Source organism: Eubalaena glacialis, chromosome 7 (genome assembly GCF_028564815.1).
Source record: "Eubalaena glacialis isolate mEubGla1 chromosome 7, mEubGla1.1.hap2.+ XY, whole genome shotgun sequence".
Classification (NCBI taxonomy): domain Eukaryota; kingdom Metazoa; phylum Chordata; class Mammalia; order Artiodactyla; family Balaenidae; genus Eubalaena; species Eubalaena glacialis.
The window spans coordinates 67,388,349-67,406,234 of NC_083722.1; the positions used below are offsets into that span (position 1 = coordinate 67,388,349).

The 17,886-nt window shown below is 42.0% G+C and overlaps 1 protein-coding gene across 5 annotated transcripts in view; it reads left to right on the forward strand.

Annotated features, from left to right (window-relative positions):
- Nucleotides 1-715: 715 nt before the first annotated feature.
- ULK4 (unc-51 like kinase 4) overlaps nt 716-17,886 on the forward strand; it is a 529,164-nt gene continuing 511,993 nt past the window's right edge. For all 5 annotated transcript variants that reach the window (XM_061195276.1, XM_061195278.1, XM_061195279.1 and 2 more), the window contains exons 1-4: nt 716-874; nt 10,701-10,894; nt 15,171-15,270; nt 17,330-17,469. In XM_061195276.1, the coding sequence (XP_061051259.1) occupies nt 10,757-10,894; nt 15,171-15,270; nt 17,330-17,469 (378 nt within the window). In that variant the 5' untranslated portion in view covers nt 716-874; nt 10,701-10,756. The remainder of the gene's footprint in view (nt 875-10,700; nt 10,895-15,170; nt 15,271-17,329; nt 17,470-17,886) is intronic.

Sequence of the window (17,886 nt, forward strand, 5' to 3'; positions counted from 1 at the left end):
AGATCAGGGATCTGGTCTGTTTTCTCATGTACAAGAAAGAAGGTAATTCTTAGCCTTCTTTTTTCTAAAGGGTCAGGAAGCCATTCGAGGAGCCATTCGTTACCCGGATTATGTCGTCACGTCCACCTGAACTCTGGAGGGCGTCAGAAAGAAAAGGGATGGAAGGAAACGGAGGACAGTGGGTACAGGAAGAAATGACGAGGGCCCAGGACTCCACTGCCACCAACTATGCAACTACTGCCCAAGCAGTTCCCCTCCACCCGCCCCAGCCCCCAGTCCCCAGTCCCCAGTCCCCAGTCCCCAGTCCCCACACACAGTTCGGATGGACAGACTCTCCAACACTGCCGCCCACTTCCGGGCCCCACCCAACAGCTACTCAAAGTGCTCAGCCAGTCAGCGCCCCTGCGATCCTTCCGGCGTTCTGCGTGCTGCCCTGGAAACGGGATGGGCCAATCCAAACGCGGAGGGGTGCGGAACTCGCAAGGCCGGTCGCCGACGCTCTGAGCCCTGCACTTTCTACCCCTATCTAGGGTAGATCGGTGGACTCGTCCTAACGCTGGTCGCGAGGCCGCTGGAGTTGAGGGAGGTGCCTAGCGGCTTCACTTCCAGGCCCCAGCCAATGGGAACCGAAACTGCTCAGCCAATCAGCGCCCTGCGCTCCTTCCGGCGTTCTGCGTGCTGCCCTGGAGACGGACAGGCCGAATGCAAACACAGAGGGGTGCTGGACCTGCACGGCCTCACGCTGTCCGCCTTGCTCCATTGCTTCGCCCCTGGCTTTTGGCCAGTGGACTCGTCCTGAGGGGTCGGGGGCGAGACGCGCGCACTCGCGGCCGGCGTCCAGTGGACCTGCGGCTTCTCTCCACCAAGCTAGTAGGTGAGCGGTAGTGGCGGTTTTAGAGGCCACTAATGTGGGTTCCTGTCTCTTTCAGCGTTTGTTGGAGAGACTGTAGGCCTGTAGGGGAGCCGCCCACCACCCTCCCTCCCTCCGTGGACCCTGTGCCCTCAGCGCCCCCTCTCTTTTCGGGTTCTGCTTTGTGTTTGTGTTAAAGCCTACACAACTTTTGGTTCAGGGTACGCGGGACACCTCTTCTAGACCTGGGTTTGGGAGATGCGCTTTATAGACGCCCCGTGTTCGGAGTTTTATCCCTTAAAACTCTGACTTAGCTTTCCGCGTTCTAAGTCGGCCTCGCTGACTGATGTCGGTGGACGTGGGGAGGCAGTGAAAGCCGCCAGTTCGCTGGCCGCGATCTACTTGGGGTGGGGAGGAGAGGGTGTTTACGTAGCGACTCAGAGCCTACACTTTCGACGTCAGACCAGGCTCAAAGCTTGCAGTTGATTTGGTCCTAAAAGTGTTGCGAGGAGGAGCACCTGTTTAGTGCTTAGCATAGTGCCCGCCGCCTTTTGTGCCCTCGGGAAAGGTTGACTTCGCCTGCGGTTTTCAAAGGTAGCGCGCATCCGAAAGGCGAGTTAAAACGCAAAATTGCTGGACCCCGTTTCCAGAGTTTCTGATTCAGTAGATCTGGGCCCAGGGCGAGAATTTGCATTTCTGTCGAGTTCCCTGGTGTTGCTGATTGCCGCCAGAGAGGGAGTTAATGATTTGAAGGTGGGGATGATTAAGAGGAGGGTTCACTCATGTCTTTACCAGCGTGCCGTTACCACCTGAACCGTTTCAGAGTTTGTTGAATGTAGGCTCTGTCCGCTGAATCTTAAGTGCTTCAGTTGCTCGTATGTGTGAATTCCTCTGACTTCTGGCTTCTCAGATGATACCTAGGTGAACTTGTAGATTAAAAGAGACTTAAAAATGCACCATGCTTTTAGAAAGTGGAAGACTAAACTGTGGTGTCTGGGAATGCACACTACAGTGAGAAAACTATAAAGAAACGCATGAAAGTCAGGAGAGTGATTACTTTTGGGGAGTAGGAGTTGTTATTGTCCTAGGCTCAGGGAAGGAATTCTGGGGTTGCTGGCAAAGTGCTATTCCTGACCTGGGTGATGATTATGAGGATGTCTCTCTTATAATAATTCATTAAAGTATACATTTATTTTGTGGGTTTTTCTGTATTTGTGTTATATTTTACAAGTTGAGGTTACAAATGTTAAAAAAAATGCATATTAGGAAGTCTAAGGTGAGGAACATCCCTGGAGTGAGTCAAAAAGAATCTCAAAGTCATGGGCTTTCAAATTTGGAAGATAACTTAAACTTAGAAGACCATCTGATCCAATTCTTATTTTAGTCTAAGGAAGTTGAGCCCTCAGAATCGGGAAGTGCTGCAGGTAATAAAGGCTTGTCTAAGCCCAGTTTGTAATTGATGTGTTTTGTTAATTTCTGGCTGCCTGCTCTGCTCAGATGCCTCTATTCAGTGAAAGATTGAGGACATGAATTTGGCCTGACTCAAATTCAAAATTTTAAGATTTTATTTTTTTTCTTGTGGCCTAAAACCTTGTTTTCAAGGAATCACTTACTCATCTTACATAAAAACTTATTATTTCAACATCTTATTCTGATGTATCCTAATGTACCAATTCGTGAACATTTAATTAAGGTCTCTGGTTATTTTTTTTGCCATGTAATTACTCCTGTTAAGGCTGCATTTTAGTGGGTCAGGACTCAGCACTAGTTCTGTTTACCTGAACCAAAAGACTGGCACATATTTCTCCAGGAAAGAGGGGTTTATTTGGCATCAGCAGGGAATCCCAATTCAGGGTGTGTAACCATGACAAGCCACCGTGCAATTCCCCAGCATGGCAGGGAAGGCGAAAGCTTTCTTAGAGAGGAAAAGGAAGTTGGGAGGGCTGTAATAAAGAATCCATGGCTTTTCATTGAGTTGAGTCCTTGCCAGCAAAGAAGAGGAATCTTTCTTCTTCTTGTTGGGCTCTGCTATCTTTGCAGGGCATGAGAGCTCCCTGCTTCTGGTCTCCTAACTCTAATTGAGGTTTCTGTTTATTAGTTTTTTACGCTTCTCCCTTTTGATCAAGATTTTTCTCTGAAAGCATTGCTGATCAAGAGTCAGGTTTTCTAGTTTCAGGGGCTTTTTGTCCCTCAGTGTCGGGAAGTATCTTTCCTGGGTGTAGTGTCTCAAGTCGGAGGGAAAGTGCACAGATGGGAAACCTATTAAGGTCACAAGTAACAAGGAAAGGTAGGAGGGAGAACTCTCAGGCACTTTTAATCTAAAATCCATATGTTATCAAGATGATAGACATTGGCGATCCTCTGAAGTCTTAGGCCATCATCAAAGGTTTGGCTACTGTATGGTTAGGCCATTCAAAATGGCTGTTCTCTGCTCTCTGTACACGCCCTGCTTGACCAGTCCCTGCTTCACTCACATGACTATCCAATCATCGTAATTATAGAGGTTAATTAGTCCCTGGTAACTGATGAGCCCATCTGATGTCAATTCCCCCCCATAAATCGTAGCCGCCTCCTCCCTTGAGTAGTGAAGACTGCTGCCGTGTTCTGTCCTGCTTGCTGTCTGCCATACACGGTGGGGTGTCACTCCAGGACCTTGCTTCAGGCATGTAAGATCCTCTGTCCAATAAGCCATTTATGTCTCTGTCACTGAGTCTGGGCTCTTCGAGGCTTGGCAGCTACAAGGCTTGCAGGCCTGAGGGGTGCAGCCTAACAGTGACAACCTTCCAGCAGGTCTGATCTGGATATCTTGGGAAAGCTGTCTCATCAGATATTGTCTGCTTCAGTTCCGGGAAATCTTTACTTTCAGGTCACCAGAGGATGTGCAGGTCCAGTCAGAGTGCGGTGCTTCCTTTAGATGTGTTGTGAATCCAAGAGTTGTATTCCTTGGAGTTTGGTGGCACAAGGGTTGGTTAGTAGTACTTGATAGGGGCCTTTCCAGTGATGCTGAAGACTGTTCTTCTGGAAGTGTCTTTTCCAGTAAATGAAATCTCCAGGTTGCAAGGTGTGATGCTTAAGGTCTTTGTCTCCTGAGGGTGCATGGTATAAAGACCGCCCTACCGGGCTTCCCTGGTGGCGCAGTGGTTAAGAATCTGCCTGCCAACGCAGGGTACACGGGTTCCAGCCCTGGTCTGGGAAGATCCCACATGCCACAGAGCAACTAAGCCCGTGCGCCACAACTACTGAAGCCCGTGTGCCTAGAGCCCGTGCTCCGCAACAAGAGAAACCACCGCAACGAGAAGCCGGCACACTGCAATGAAGAGTAGCCCCCGCTCGCTGCAGCTAGAGAAAGCCCGCGCACAGCAACAAAGACCCAGCACAGCCAAAAATAAATAAAATAAATAAATTAAAAAAGACCGCCCTACCAAAACATGGTTATTTTTAATAGAGGCAATTAGACCTTTCAATATTGGAGTATCTCTCCTTTTATTAAATGTGGATCGTAAGAAGCAAGAGCCAAGTGCTTTGGGTGTCCTCTGATGATCTCAAAGGTTGAGAGTTTCTGAATTCCAAAAGGGGTGGATCTGAGATTTAGAAGGACCAACAGCAATGCTTTTGGCTGAGGTGTTTGGACGGTCTCTACACATTTTGCCAATTGAGTCTTAATAATGCCGTTAGTACGTTCAACTAAACCAGAGGACTGAAGATGGTAAGTAAAGTGTAAGTGTTGTAAAACCAGCTGAACAGCGCACACTTGTTGAAGCACCTGGCCTGTGAAATGGGTTACTTGATTACTATGAAGTTTGAGAGGAGTTTCCCAAGTAGCCATACTCTTTTCCAAAAGGACTTTAGCCACGTAAGAGGCAGTAGGCTGTCTGCAAGGGAAGTCCAGTGAAAACGTACAGACCATGACTAAAACATACTTTATTCACTAGATGAAGTTATATGAAATCCGTTTGCCAGACCTCAAATGGTCCATCACGCAGATGAAAATGTCCCGGGGCAGTACGAACAGGCCTACCTGGGTTGTATTTTGACAAGTGAGGTAGACACCTTTTGTGGCCTTCTTAATGTTTCCCCAGTAATATTGATTCATGAAGGCTATCATTTTGTCAGTAGACTGATGGTTTAATGCATGTACAGTGGTGAGGAGTGGGGATCTTAATCTCCCATAGGACTGGGTTGTTACTTAGTCCAAACCAGAGCTTTCTCTTCTATCAAACCAACAGCTGCTGAATTTCTAATCTTTTTTTTTTTAAGTCAGCAGGCAGCTTTCTTTTATTTATTTTTTATTTATTTATTTTTGGCTGCATGGGGTCTTTGTTGCTGCGTGCAGCCTTTCTCTAGTTGTGGCGAGTGGGAGCTACTCTCGGTTGTGGTGCACGGGCTTCTCATTGTGGTGGCTTCTCTTGTGGAGCACGGGCTCTAAGCGCGCGGGCTTCAGTAGTTGTGGCTTGCGGGCTCTAGAGCGCAGGCTCAGTAGTTGCGACGCACGGGCTTAGTTGCTCCGTGGCATGTGGGATCTTCCCAGACCAGGGCTCGAACCCCTGTCCCCTGCATTGGCAGGCAGATTCTTAACCACTGCGCCACCAGGGAACTCCCTGAATTTCTAATCTTGTTTTTCCTGTTCTGAGGCCAACTGTTGGGCCTTTCTAGCCAGTTTTTCTAAATTATCATTTGGAGAAATATCTCTTTGGACCATGACAGAGGTTTGGCTGCCGTTGGTCCCTTTAAGGGCAGCATTCCTTGCAGAAATAGCGGCAAGGTGATTTCCTTTTGCTTCCAGAGAGTCAAGCTTAGAATGCCCTGGAATCTTAATAATAGCTAAAGTGGCAGGTAAAAGTATTGCATTCAATAATTCCTGAACATAGGGACCACTTAAAATTTTATTTCCACTGGAAGTAAAGAAGCCACATTGCTTCCCCAACATTCCAAAATCATGAGCTACTCTAAAAGCATATTTACTGTCAGTGTAAATATTGACACTTCTGTCCTTGGCTGAACTACAAGCCCCTGTAAGGGTGTGTAATTCAGTATGTTGGGCTGAAGTAGCCATAGGTAAAGATGCTGCCTCAACAACATCAAAAGGAGTTGCAATAGCATACCCAGCAAAGTATTTGCCATTGTCACCTTTAAAATAACCATCAGCGAACCATGAGAAGTCACGTTTACCCAGTGGAATTTCCTATAGAACCATGAGGTGGTTCGTGGGGAGTGGTACTTCGTGGGTGAAGGAGGGGAGAAGAGTAGCCAGGTTAAGTTATTAAAACAATAAAAGAGTTATGTGAGGGGCAGTTAACAAAAGGATTTCATAGGCGGTGAGGAGGCCAGCTGATAAACGTTGAGTGTAATGAGAATTTAGGAGAGCTTCTATTGCATGAGGTACAGATGGTTAAAGGGGATCCCACATGATTTTTCCAGTGGCCTTAACCAAAGGGCAGTGGCTGTAATGGCTCTAAGGCAAAGGGGGTATCCCTGTGCCACAGGGTCCAGTTGCTGTTTATAATACCCTTTGGGCTGATGGTGGTCTCCATGGTTTTGGGTGACTACCCCAAGGGCATGCTCTTCCTTTTCATATACAAAAAAGAAAAAGGGAATATGATAATGGGGATGCCCAAGGGCAGGTAGGTTCATCAAACTCTCTTTTAAGGCCTTGAAGGCTGTGTCTTGTGGTCCTTCTCAAAAAATTGGGTTGAGGTTGTTATTGTTGAGTAAAACATGTAGAGATTTGGCTGTAAGAGAAATTTGGAATCCAATTTCTGCAGTAACCAACTAGCCTGAGAAAACCTCACAGGTGGTGCTTAGTTTTGGTTTTGGGAAACGTAGGCTGCCATGAAGTCTATCTGGATCTAGGTGTAGCCCTTTTTCTGATATTAGATGCCCTAAATATCAAACCTGGGTTTGGGCAAATTGCAGTTTTTCTTTGGTGACCTTATGTCCCTTTAAGGCCAAAAGCTTTAGGAAGTGGATGCTATCTTCCTGTGTTTCTGTTTATTAATTAAAAAAATTTTTTTTATTGAAATATAGTTGATTTACAATGTTGTGTTAATTTCAGATGTACAACAGAGTAATTCAGTTATACATGTTTATTAATTTTTTTACAGTTCTTTTTAATGAGTGGGTTTCAGGGAGGAGAGGAATGTAAAAGGGACTTAGTAAAACTGTTTCTTAAGATAGATATTATCTGTGCCTTTTTTGGGTTTGATTGATTTAAATTCAAAACTCTCCCACTTTTTTTTTTTATAAGTTAAGTACATCCTCTTGATTTTTATCAATGATTAGCTCACGTTAGATTTTGTTTCCTGAGTCTGAAGCCTTTTTTTTTTTTTAAATTTTATTTGTTTATTTATTGATTGATTGATTTATGGCTGTGTTGGGTCTTCGTTTCTGTGCAAGGGCTTTCTCTAGTTGTGGCAAGCGGGGGCCACTCTTCATCGCGGTGCGCGGGCCTCTCACTATCACGGCCTCTCTTGTTGCGGAGCACAGGCTCCAGACGCGCAGGCTCAGTAATTGTGGCTCATGGGCGCAGCTGCTCTGCGACATGTGGGATCTTCCAAGACCAGGGCTCGAACCCGTGTCCCCTGCATTGGCAGGCAGATTCTCAACCGCTGCGCCACCAGGGAAGCCCTCCCACATTTTTTCTACTTAGAATTTAGAAATTTCTCTGTTAATAGTTTGATTTCTTATTTGATCTAGATACCAGGTTTATAATCCAAATGACTAAATGTAATTACTAGCCTATAAGTTTTTTTAATTTTTATTTTATTTATTTATTTATTTTGGCTGCATTGGGTCTTTGTTGCTGTGTGCGGGCTTCTCATTGCGGTGGCTTCTCTTGTTGCGGAGCACGGGCTCTAGGCACATGGGCTTCAGTAGTTGCAGCATGTGGGCTCAGTAGTTGCGGCACACGGGCCTTAGAGTGCGTGGGCTTCAGTAGTTGCGGTGCGCGGGCTCTAAGGCGCACGGGCTTTAGTAGTTGTGGCACGCGGGCTCAGTAGTTGTGGCTCGCGGGCTGTAGAACGCAGGCTCAGTAGTTGTGACGCATGGGCTTAGTTGCTCCACAGCATGTGGGATCCTCCTGGACCAGGGCTCGAACCCACGTCCCCTGCATTGGCAGGCAGATTCTTAACCACTGCGCCACCAGGGAAGTCCATGAGCCTATAAGTTTTTATAGTAGAATTTTTCCCATTTTGCAGTAAGTTTTAATTTCATTGGAAGTTGGAATCATAGAGTTACTCCTAGATTCTTAGATTAATGGTTTCCTATACCAAGATAGGGGTCAATAAACTATTGCCTACCGGCTAAATCTTGCTCCTCTGTCTGTTGCTGTATGGCTTATACTCAAAGATGAATAAGTTCTGGAGATATAATGTACATCATCGTGATCATAGTCAGCAAAAATATACTATGTACTTCGAAGTTGCTAAGAGACTAGATCTTTTTTTTAAAAAATTAATTAATTTTTGGCTGTGTTGGGTCTTCGTTGCTGTGTACAGGCTTTCTCTAGTTACGGCGAGCGGGGGCTACTCTTTGTCGCGGTGCATGGGCTTCTCATTGCGGTGGCTTCTCTTGTTGCGGAGCACGGGCTCTAGGCGTGCTGGCTTCAGTAGTTGTGGCTCGTGGGCTCTAGAGCGCGGGCTCAGTAGTTGTGGCGCAGGGGCTTAGTTGCTCTGCGTCATGTGGGATCTTCCCGGACCAGGGCTCGAACGTGTGTCCGCTGCATTGGCAGGCGGATTCTTAACCACTGCGCCACCAGGGAAGCCTGAGAGTAGATCTTAAATGTTGTTGCCAGAAAAAAGAAATAATTATGTGATGAGATATGGGTTGCCATCATAGCATTACTTGACACTATTACAATATATAAATGTATCAACACGTTGTACCCTTTAAACTTACACATTGTTATATGTCAGTTATACCTCAGTAAAAATATTGAGATAAAATTCACCCCTTTAAAATTGTACAATTCAGTGAATTTTAGTGTATTTACAAAGTTATACAACCATCCACATTATCTAATTGTAGAACATTTTCATCTGCCCCCAAAGAAACCCCATACCCATTAATTTATTGCTCTTTTACGTTCTGTTTCATAGGGATTTTGCTATGTTCTGACTTCCTGGGTATCATACAGAAACATAAGCTGTTTTTAAAGAGGATATCTTACTGCTTGGATAATTTCTGGAAGTTTTATGTAGTCTAGCATGTATAATCCTCTCAAAGAGATGCCAGTTTAAAAGATGTTTTTGGTTGAGTAAATAACTATGTTGGAAATATGTTTAATATATCAAATCCATTATTTTATTTCAGTTTTAATTAAAAATCTAGACTAGTAAAAGACTACCTCAAATTGTTATTCACTCAGGAATATTAGGGGGCTTTTCTTGGCCAAGAAAATGAACTCATTATCCTTGATAATGATGTGGATGGTTTAAAAAAAATTCTTGATTTAAAACAGGAGTTGGCAAACTTTTTCTGTAAAGGGCCAGATAGTAAATATTTTAGAGGGTGTGCAGGCCATAGGGTCTCTGTTACAGCTACTCAACACTGCTGTTGTAGCCTGAAAACATCCTTAGACAATATATAAATGATTGAGCATGGCTATGTTCCAATTAAGTTTTATTTACAAAATAGGCATCAGGCTGGATTTGGCCCAGGAACCAGTAGTTTGCTCACCACTGACTTCGAATAATATTTGGATTGACTCCAATCCCTATGGATTAGATAGATGTACTATCATTTCATATTTGTTTATAGAGTGTATTCACATACATTGTCTCATTTCTCATAATTTGGGTTTAGGTGAGGCATGTTACCCCATTCATTATACAGATATTGACACAAAGTGCTTTCCAGTGTAACAGAGAAAGTAAGAGAGGTATCAAGATACACTGACTGAAATCTTATTCATTCCCTGATTTTGTTGCATGTGTTGGAAATAGCTGTCATTTTCATTATTTTTATTAAGGTCTTGTTACTAGGGAGTTGAATATTAGTTTGTGAATTGTTTCTTTTATTTTTTCCCCTTTTTTCATTCTATGAAAAAAAAGACTTGTATTCAACATTTGTAGGTGAATATTTTGAATTTATAGAATTATTAGATTTATTTACATATTAAATAGCTTAGGCTAATTAATCATGCAACTAACTTGCATTTTTAAAAAATAAATTTATTTATTTATTTGGATGTTATTTGGTCTTCATTGCTGTGTGCGGGCTTTCTCTAGTTGCAGTGAGTGAGGGCTACTCTTCGTTGCGCGGGCTTCTCATTGTGGTGGCTTCTTTTGTTGCACAGCATGGGCTCTGGGTGCGTGGGCTTCAGTAGTTGTGGCTCACGGGCTCAGTAGTTGTGGCTCGCAGGCTCTAGAGCGCAGGTTCAGTAGTTGTGGTGCATGGGCTTATTTGCTTTGCGGCATGTGGGATCTTCCCGGACCAGGGCTTGAACCCGCGTCCCCTGCATTGGCAGGTGGATTCTTAACCACTGTGCCACCGGGGAAGTCCCAAGCTTGAATTTTTTTTTTTTTAATTTTTATTTATTTATTTATTTATGGCTGTGTTGGGTCCCCGTTTCTGTGCGAGGGCTTTCTCTAGTTGTGGCAAGCGGGGGCCACCCTTCATCGCGGTGTGCAGGCCTCTCACTGTCGCGGCCTCTCTTGTTGCGGAGCACAAGCTCCAGATGCGCAGGCTCAGTAATTGTGGCTCATGGGCCCAGTTGCTCCGCGGCACGTGGGATCTTCCCAGACCAGGGCTGGAACCCGTGTCCCCTGCATTGGCAGGCAGATTCTCAACCACTGCACCACCAGGGAAGCCCCCAAGCTTGCATTTTTAAGTGTCATTTTTGTTTACTTTTTAGGAACTAGAGATGCTATTAGGCTGCCATTTTATCAAACGTGAGAAGTCAGCCCGGAGATGGAAAACTTCATTCTGTATGAAGAGATTGGCAGAGGAAGCAAGACGGTTGTCTACAAAGGGCGACGGAAGGGAACAATCAATTTTGTAGCTATTCTCTGTACTGATAAGTGCAAGAGACCTGAAATAACCAATTGGGTAAGTCAAGTATGTTTCCCTCCCTTTGGGAAAAGACAGAGTTATGATCAGATAGATTAAGTAGTATGTAAACAGAAGCCATTGAACTCACTATAGCAAATGGCACATTTTCAATCTGGAATGGGCAGCCTTCTCTCTGTAGTGCCACCAATCCTGAATAATGACTAATAAGCATACCCAAGTAATTAGCAACTTAGGTTTTTGTTCTTTGTTTTTGTTAAGAGTCAGGGAAAATATAGTCTATATTAGATCACTTACATTTAAATTTAGTATATGATTATGAAGCTTTCCAAAGGAAGGACATTGGGTGAGAGTGACTTGGGTTTGCAATAGCTGTACCAACTTTATAGCCCAGGCTCCTTGGACCAAACCTAGCTTTTTTTTTCCCCAACTTTTTTTTTATTGCGGTAAAATACACATAACATAAAATTTATTATCTTAACCATTTTTAAGTTTACAGTTTGATATTAAGCACATGCATATTGCTGTGCAGCCATCATCATTTTATATGAGGTACTTTTCAGAAACAAAGTACAAAGGTGATTGCCGGAGGCCAGGGAAAGGGGAAATGGGGAATTATTGTTTAATGTGTATAAAGTTTCAGTTTTGCAAGACGGAAAGAGTTCTGGACAATTCAACAATCGAACTCTTGGTATTTGCCCAAAAGAGTTGAAAACTTACGTCCACACAAAAACCTGCACACACATGTTTATAGTAGCTTTATTCATAATTGAAGCAATCAAGATGCCCTTCAATAAGTGAATGAATAAACAAAGTGCTACACATATGCAATGAAATACTGTTCATTAATAAAAAGAAATGGGCTATCAAGCCACAAGGAGACACAGGAACCTTAAATGCACGTTGTCAGGTAAGAGAAGCTGATCTGAAAAGGCTACATACTGTATGATTCCAACCATATGACATTCTGGAAAAGGCAAAAGTATGGAGACAGTAAAAAGATCAGTAGTTACCAGAGTTTGGGGGGCGGGGGGCAGTGGGAAGGATGAATAGGTGGAGTACAGAGGATTTTAGGGCAGTGACACTCTTCTGTATGATACATGTCATAACATATTTGTCCAAACCCATGAAATATACACTCTGTTTTCCACAGAGGCGATACCATTTAATATTCCCACCAACAATGTGCAAGGGATCCCATTGCTCTACATCCTTGCAGACACTTGTTATTTTCTGTGTGTTTTTTTTTTTTTTTTGGTTTGGTTTGGTTTTTGTTTGTTAAAACAGCCATCCTCATGTGCATGAGGAGGTGTTGGCTTTTGAAAGGCGTGTGAACAGTAAAGGGAAGACAGGTATATGGGGAAGGTGCACAGTAGTTGGTAGATTCGGAGCTGGGAACATGAGGAATTTCTCTTCTGATTAGGATTTCTCTGAGGTGAGAATCTAAGTCTATTAGGATTTCTCTGAGGTGAGAATCTAAGTCTTCAGTTAAGAGATGGGGGAAGGGGAAGGCAGTGTTCTAGAAAAGAGGAAAGAAAAGGTGTGAATTAGTCACCTGGAGAACAGACCAGCTGGGGCCATTTGAGATTGAGAATCATCAGTGGAAGGTAGCTCAGTCAGCGTGGTTTGTGTCTGCTTAAGTGCTTGGATGTATGCAGAGTGTGTGGAGGGTTGAATTGAACTGGAATAGCAGTACTAGACCGAGTGAGCTGGAAAGTGAGTGAGTGGTGGTTATGGGCTAGGATGTGTGGAAGAGATTTTGGAAAGAATACAGTTACCAGTAAAAAAAAAAAAAATCTAGCAATGCTGTCCAGTAGGAATATAATGGGGGTTACAAATATTTTTATTTTTTATTTTTGGCTGCGTTGGGTCTTCGTTGCTGTGTGAGGGCTTTCTCTAGGCGGTGAGCGGGGGCTACTCTTCGTTGTGGTGTGCGGACTTCTCATTGTGGTGGCTTTTCTTGTTGCAGAGCACGGGCTCTAGGCGCACGGGCTTCAGTAGTTGTGGCACACGGGCTCAGTAGTTGTGTCTCGCGGGTTCTAGAGCACAGGCTCAGTAGTTGTGGCCCATGGGCTTAGTTGCTCTGCAGCATGTGGGATCTTCCCGGACCAGGGATCGAACCCGTGACTCCTGCATTGGCTGGTGGATTCTTAACCACTGCGCCACCAGGGAAGTCCTTGGGGTTACAAATCTAATTTTAAAGTTCATAGTATCTACGTTGAAAAAAGAAAAATAAGTGGAATTCATTTTATTAATATATATTACTTAATCCAGTATATACAAAGTATTATTATTTCAGCGTGCAACCAGTATAAAATTATTGAGGTATTTTTCTAATTTTGATGTTAAGCGTTGAGCATCTGGTGTGTGTTTTACACTTGGGGCTCATCCCAGCTCAGACCAGCTGCTCCTCAAAAGAGCACAGTAGCCCTCTGTGGTGAGTATTGGCCACAGTATCTCCTGCATTGGCCAGCGCAGGCTGCAGATGGGTGGTTGCGGTGAGGGTGGAGGGTGAGATTGGCAGCCCAGCGTCTGGAAGAGTGGGTACTTGGCATGCATTTAGTGTACGGGAGGGTCTGGAGGGGTGTGCTGTGGCCTGAATTCTGTCGGAATTTCTGTACCTCTTTTATTTTTTCACTAGGACCTTCCCTTTTCTGTGCAAGAATCGGCGGAGATCCCTTTAAACTTGCTCACTGAGGGTTCTCCCCATTTTCTCTTGGCCTTATATTAGGGATCTATCACAAGGTGCTCTTCAAATTCTTTCTTGGTCACTCTGATGCTTGGTTTTCTACTCATCTGTCTTCTAAGTCATGTAGATTCATTTTCCTTTATTTTTGTTACAATATGAGCCCACCTAATTGTTCCTAGAGTGTGCCGAATTCCATTTCTTCTTCTTTTTTTTAATATTTATTTATTTATTTGGCTGCGCCGGGTCTTAGTTGCAGCACATGGGATCTTTTTTTTTTTTTTTTTTAGCTGAGGCATGCAGGATCTAGTTTCCTGACCAGGGATGGAACCCAGGCCTCCTGTATTGGGAGCGTGGAGTCTTAACTGCTGGACCACCCGGGAAGTCCCCAAATTCCATTTCTAAAACAGGGAGCTCTGTATTTCTACTAATTATGGGCCTGTTAGCCTGTGTTGAGTGACAGTAGAATTTGTAATTTTTTTTTTTTTTTTTTTAAAGAAAATCAGAAAGCAGGGGTGCAAAGCACTTTGGTAAGTTAGTCATCAGGAATTCTGAGTCTTCACGGTTCACACACATTTTTGTGGTTTTAGTTCCTATATTTAATGGGATTTTTAAAGGGAGAAAGCAAAAATCCCAGAAGCAACTTAGCGTTTTTAAACGGAGAGCCTTCTGCATCTTTATTGTTGAGTTTTGAATTCACTCTTGTTTTTGGTGCGTAAGTATTCTTATAATCTAATGGAAATGTACATTTTAAGATCAGTATGTTCATTGTAATCATTCCTCTTTTAATAATCTAGGTGAATTGATATTAGAATTCACTAAGAACATGCTTAAAATGAAAATAGAAAGCTTTGAGAGTTCTTTTAAATATTATAAAAGTAATACACTGTCATCATAGAAAATTTGAGAATATAGAAAACTGAATAGAAGGAAAAAGCAGCATTGTTGTATCACCCGAAGGCAATTACTGTTCTTTTTGGTTTGTTTCTTCTAGTCTTCTTTTCTATGGGCTTTTAAAAAATTTTCTAATCATAGTATTACATAATTTTATTTCTTGCTTTTTTCACTTAACATTATAATGTCACTTTTCCATGTTATAAAATTCAACAAATAATGTTGGCCTAATAATAATTATTAATATACAACTTATTTAACTATTATTGTATCATTGAGCCTTTAGGTTATTCTTACTTAAAGGTTTTTTTTGTTTCCTTTAAAATTATTTCTTTTTTCCTGATTATGAAAGTACTGGGTACTTAATATAGGAGATAGAAAATTAGAAGTAGAAAGAATTTAAAAACACGAGTAATTCTACTCGTAACAGCAGCTATTTTGATGTATACCTTCTGGTCATTTTTCCTATGAATATTCTTTTGCAATGTTAATTTACACAAATACACAAAACTTTTGTACAAGGTTTTGTTTGTTTTTAAAGACTGTACATTGAATTAACATTTTTCCATGTCACCAGCCTTCATAACCATCATTCTTAATGTCTGTATAGAATTCCACTGAATAAATTCCAGTGTTTTCTTATTTATTTCCCAGTTGTGTATTTAGGTGTTTCTTAATAGATGAAAGGGTTTAAGAACTTTTTTATTTTAGTGTGAATGCTGTGTGTTTTTATAGGTTCGTCTCACCCATGAAATTAAACACAAGAATATTGTAACTTTTCATGAATGGTATGAAACCAGTAATCATCTCTGGCTAGTCGTGGAACTCTGCACAGGTAAGATCATGTAAGAAGTGCTACGATTGTAGCCACAATATATAGTTTTGAAAAAACATATGATGTAGTTTTTTTTTTTTTTTTTTTATAAATTTATTTTATTTATTTTTGGCTGTGTTGGGTCTTTGTTGCTGTGCACGGGCTTTCTCTAGTTGTGGCGAGCAGGGGCTACTCTTCGTTGCAGTGAGTGGGCTTCTCGTTGCGGTGGCTTCTCTTGTTGCAGAGCACAGGCTCTAGATGCACGAGCTTCAGTAGTTGTGGCACGTGGGTTCAGTAGTTGTGACTCGGGCTCTAGAGCGCAGGCTCAGTAGTTGTGGTGCACGGGCTTAGTTGCTCTGCAGCATGTGGGATCATCCCGGACCAAGGCTTGAACCCGTGTCCCCTGTTTTGGCAGGTGGATTCTTAACCACTGTGCCACCAGGGAAGCCCTGATGTAGTTTTTGCTATTTTCCATTTTTCTTCTATTACAAATATAAGCAGTGTTGATACTATTGAGTACATTAACTTGAACACTTATTGCTTGATAGATATTAGGGACTGGAAAAGGGCAAAGGTGTTTGGTAAGAGGAAGACATGTAAAATTCAATTTGGGGTTAACTTTACTTTGGTATAAAATAATGCTAAATCACCTACATAACACTTAGAAACATTTTTTAGTGATTATTGATCAAAAAAGCTTTCCCATTCAGTAAAAACAAAGTATTTTAGGTCAACTAGCTATTAGCTAATTAGTTTATAAAGTCCTTATCTTTTTATTTTTATGCAAAGGATTCTTGCTCTTAAAAACTTAAGCAATATGGAAAAATACAAAGATGAATCAACAAATACCACCACTTAGCAATAATTAGAGATAACATGTTATAGCTCTTGCTTGATATAACTTTCTAGGACTATATACAGGAAGAAAGGTGACTAAATACATAGATACTGTATTATCTGGGCTTTTAGTTTCAGTATCTTTAGGAAAAAATGTAACAAGTACCATGGTTAGTGTACTTCTATTTATACACTGAGTAATAATAAATAATCATTAAATATTAAGATGAAATGTAATTATTTATAGCTTTATGAATCTTACGTACTGGCACTTAGAATTTAAAACAATCATTAAAGAGGTTATTTGGAATAATAACTTATTTGCATTTTATTTTTCTGAATGAATAGGAGGAGTCTGGTTTAATTACTTTCATGAGATGTACACACTTTTGAGGTGATCTGGGCACTCAACCCGTTTTACTTTTTGCTTCAGCTGTTATTTGTGACCCCTGGCCATTGTAATAGCCTAACTCTAATTTATGCCTGTGTTTGGAATGGTTCCTCACCCACCAAACAAAATGAACAAACCCCAAAATACCTCCTACCTTCATTGCACGAATTCTGATTGAACTTTCAGATGCCAGCTAAGACTTCACTTTCTCTGAACTTGACTCCTGTTATAATCTTGACCCTAAAAAAAAAAAAAAAAAAAAAAAAAAGCTTTGTTTCTGGCACTTAGGTGGTAGGAGATGTGAGTCGGACCCTGGTAGGGTATAGAAATGGAATTTGCAGTGTGTCTGCCATTGGCCTTTTATTTCATCAGTGGTGTACGTCAGAGTTTGTGATTTTCTAACTGTTAAGGAAGAGCACCTTTTTTTGCCATGCAGTTCTTGTAGAATGTGACCTAACTTTGCACAGGAGTAAACGTAACTGTATTTTGTACAATGTGATTAAAGTGCACAGCTTAGGTTAGTGTTTAACACTAATTTTTGTAGCTGTTTCTTTCCTGAGGGATCTGGAGTGCGAAGTCACAGCACCAGAGTGATTCTCCCTTCATCCCACTGGCTTATTTATTGACTCTTCTTACAGTCTGAGCAGTCGTTCTCCCTGAGCTGGCTCTGGAGCGTGGAGGTTTCCGTTACGGTGCTTAGACCACTGTTTGTTAACATGTATGTTTCCCTTGCCAGACTGTCCAGGTATACTGATTTGATCATGTTTTAATGCTCAGGTCCCAGCATGGAACCTCCCAGAGGCACTGTGTAATATTGGTGGGTTAAAGTGGGTGATTTTAATCAACTTGCAGGTGGTTCCTTAGAAATGGTTATTGCTCAAGACGAAAACCTCCCAGAAGATGTTGTAAGAGAATTTGGGATTGACCTGATTACTGGATTACATCATCTTCATCAACTTGGCATCCTCTTTTGTGACATTTCTCCTGGGAAGGTAATTCATGAAAGTTTTGATTTACTGTTTGTGTTTCAATTTATAGGGCTTCCTCAAAGATGTTTTTATTTTTAGATACAATTTTGATATAGAACATCTTGAAATTTTAAGTTAACATTTTTTTTAAACAAAAGGAAGTACATAGTACTATATTTTAGGTTCCTATTTAGCTACCTATTGAAGTAGCTTTTAGAAAGTGAAGTCTCCCCTCCTTTCAGGGTTCTTTGAGTAATTATTATTGCTCTTGAGGTATATGGTGAATGATGAGCTCAACAGATCTGTAAAATAAGATTCTTTGCTCTTAAATTATAGTACACAGTTATGAGCCATTATTTTAGTTTGATAATGACATTCTTGGCTATGTATGTATGATTCCTGATATTATGGATCAAATATTTTTCTTTTCTGGTAAAACGA